Source organism: Colobus angolensis, unplaced genomic scaffold, assembly GCF_000951035.1.
Source record: "Colobus angolensis palliatus isolate OR3802 unplaced genomic scaffold, Cang.pa_1.0 Scaffold35, whole genome shotgun sequence".
Classification (NCBI taxonomy): domain Eukaryota; kingdom Metazoa; phylum Chordata; class Mammalia; order Primates; family Cercopithecidae; genus Colobus; species Colobus angolensis.
Window position 1 is genome coordinate 6,601,386 of NW_012116821.1, and position 2,424 is coordinate 6,603,809.

The 2,424-nt window shown below is 35.2% G+C and overlaps 1 protein-coding gene across 1 annotated transcript in view; it reads right to left on the bottom strand.

The window, feature by feature from the left end:
* The window catches only part of FIG4 (FIG4 phosphoinositide 5-phosphatase), a 135,794-nt gene that overhangs the window by 57,623 nt on the left and 75,747 nt on the right, over nucleotides 1-2,424 (bottom strand). The window contains exons 14-15 of the mRNA XM_011952884.1: nucleotides 2,259-2,407; nucleotides 527-693 (exon numbers count right to left, since the gene is read on the bottom strand). Coding sequence (XP_011808274.1) covers nucleotides 527-693; nucleotides 2,259-2,407 — 316 coding nt within the window. The remainder of the gene's footprint in view (nucleotides 1-526; nucleotides 694-2,258; nucleotides 2,408-2,424) is intronic.

Genomic DNA, 2,424 nt, shown 5'->3' on the forward strand with positions numbered 1-2,424 from the left:
GCAATTCCATCAGAATGAAGGCAGGAAAAGCACCATTTTAACATCCTGTTACATGTAGTATTCACAAGTCATAAAACAGTAGAATTTAATGAGTATAATTTAGTGCTAATATCACAATTTGTTTCTAGTTGACATTTAAAAAATTCAGTGATATTTACACTCTTAGACAATTGTCGAGACTTTGAACCCTATTTAAAAAAATGACTCAACACCCTCAAAAAATTTTATCTATAAACTGCAAGCAGAAAAATAGAAAGAGACAGAAGCCAAGGAATTAAAGTGTGCTGCATTATATAAAAACTCTAATTATGGGTGCCAAAATGCAAAAGTGTTCTATTTAAAATACAAATGTTTATTCATTCATTCATTGGACAAACATTTACTGAGCACCTTCTAAGTGACAGACTGTTTTATTTAAACTTTTAAAATATTTAATTTTAATTTTACTTAGCCAGATAGCTTTAAAAAATGTATAAAAAATGCACTTCAGAATAAGTCTTTAAAATAGCTATTACTTCAGAATTACCTGAAAAGGCATTGCTGTAATATCTAGACAGGGTTTGCATGATGTCTTTTGAGTGCTGGGTCCACGGTGCTATCTTTCTGTAGGTTTTCACACGATGAACAAGTTGAGAACCACCATACTGAAGGGATAGGGTATCACCATGATCTTCATAGAGTTCCTCAAATAACCTAAAAAAAGAAAAACTCGCATTAAAGAATTTCACCAAAATCAAAGCACAAGTTATTCACTTAGCCAAACTCCAAACAAGTCTTATACTTTAAAAATTCTTCTGAGCCTTTCAAGTTAGATTCTTCAACATCTTGAAAACAAATGCAAATGCTAATATATTTTAGAGTGATATTCCAGTAAACACCAAAGCTATAGAAAACACTAAAATGGAAGCAGGGGCACCAAAAACATAACTCACCAAAGCCAGACCAGGCTGCTTCTAACCATACTTAAAGACTCCTAACTTTCTGCAGCCTGCCAGAGCAATTCACCTCCCATGACAGAATGTACTGTGCTCTCTGAATTGCCTCTGAAAAGAGAATACACTCCTGTCACAGTGTCAGTCCATTCAAGCTGCTGCAACAAGACACCATAAACTGGGTGGCTTATAAACAGCAAACATTTCTCACATTTCTGGACGCTGGGAAGTACAAGATCAAGGAGCTGGTAGATGTGGTGTCTGGTGAGGGCCCATTTCCTAGATCACAGATGGTCTTCTCACTGTGTCCTCACATGATGGAAGAGGATAGCTAGCTCTCTTCAGTCTTTTTTATAATAAGGACAATAGTCCCAGTCATGAGGGTTCCTCTCGGCTCTACTCATTTTCCAAAGGTCCTACCTCCTAATACCATCCCTTTGGGGGTGAGGATTTCAACATATGAACTTAGGGAAGACACAAGCATTCAGATCACAGCAGACTAACATATCAATGCCTTTTTAGATATGTACTTTTGAAACCTGTGTTTCTTCAAGTGTCTGTTAATATTTCCAGTGCAGTGTTATCTGTTGGTGTGGCCATTTGTAAACTGATTACTTTCCTCAGCTGAGCCTTTATGACAATTTCCGATGACCACTATCAGCTATCATTAATTGTATTTTCAAAAAATAATACTTTATGGACTGTCACAGATGCAATAGACAGTGAAGAAATAGTAATCCTTAATGAAGAATCAATCTTTTATACATCTCAGATTTTTAGTATGTATGAAGACACAGTACTTTTTTTGAAAATGCCATCTGGATTTGTTTTAAAACAACACCCACTAGTTTGTCTAAGTACTTTGAATTTATCTAAAGAATGTAGTGTTTATTCATAATTAACACAAGCAAAAACAACAACAACAAAAGAAAAACCCAAAGCCCAAACCATGGCAAGAATACACAAATTTTTAATAGAAATGTTTATCCTAAGACACCAACATCCACTGCGGAAAGGACACCCTCTTCAACAAATGGATGCTGGGAAAACTGGATATTCATATGCAGAAGAATGAAACTGAACCACTGTCTCTCGTCATATACAAAAATCAACTCAAGACAGATTAAAGACTTAAACATAAGACCAAAAACTACAAAACTACTAGAAGAAAATATAAGAAAAACAGAATTAGTTTGAATAATGTTTTCTAGCAACACAATTTTTGAGAAGCTAAAAGTAGAAACACTTTCATAAAAAAAATCTTATTATTAACCAGGTTTGCCTTCCGCCATTATCAGCATTCAAATAGCAAAAAATAAGACTTACCTAACTGCATCTGTATCAAACTGTAGATTAGGTTTGTCGATCAGTCCCAATGAATACAGCTGATAGGCCAGAGCACATTTTCCCACCATAAACTGTGCTGTGTTGGTGCGATCTAAACAGTCCACACAGTTGGTTCGAAGGATGCCAGTCTAAAGAGAAATACCTT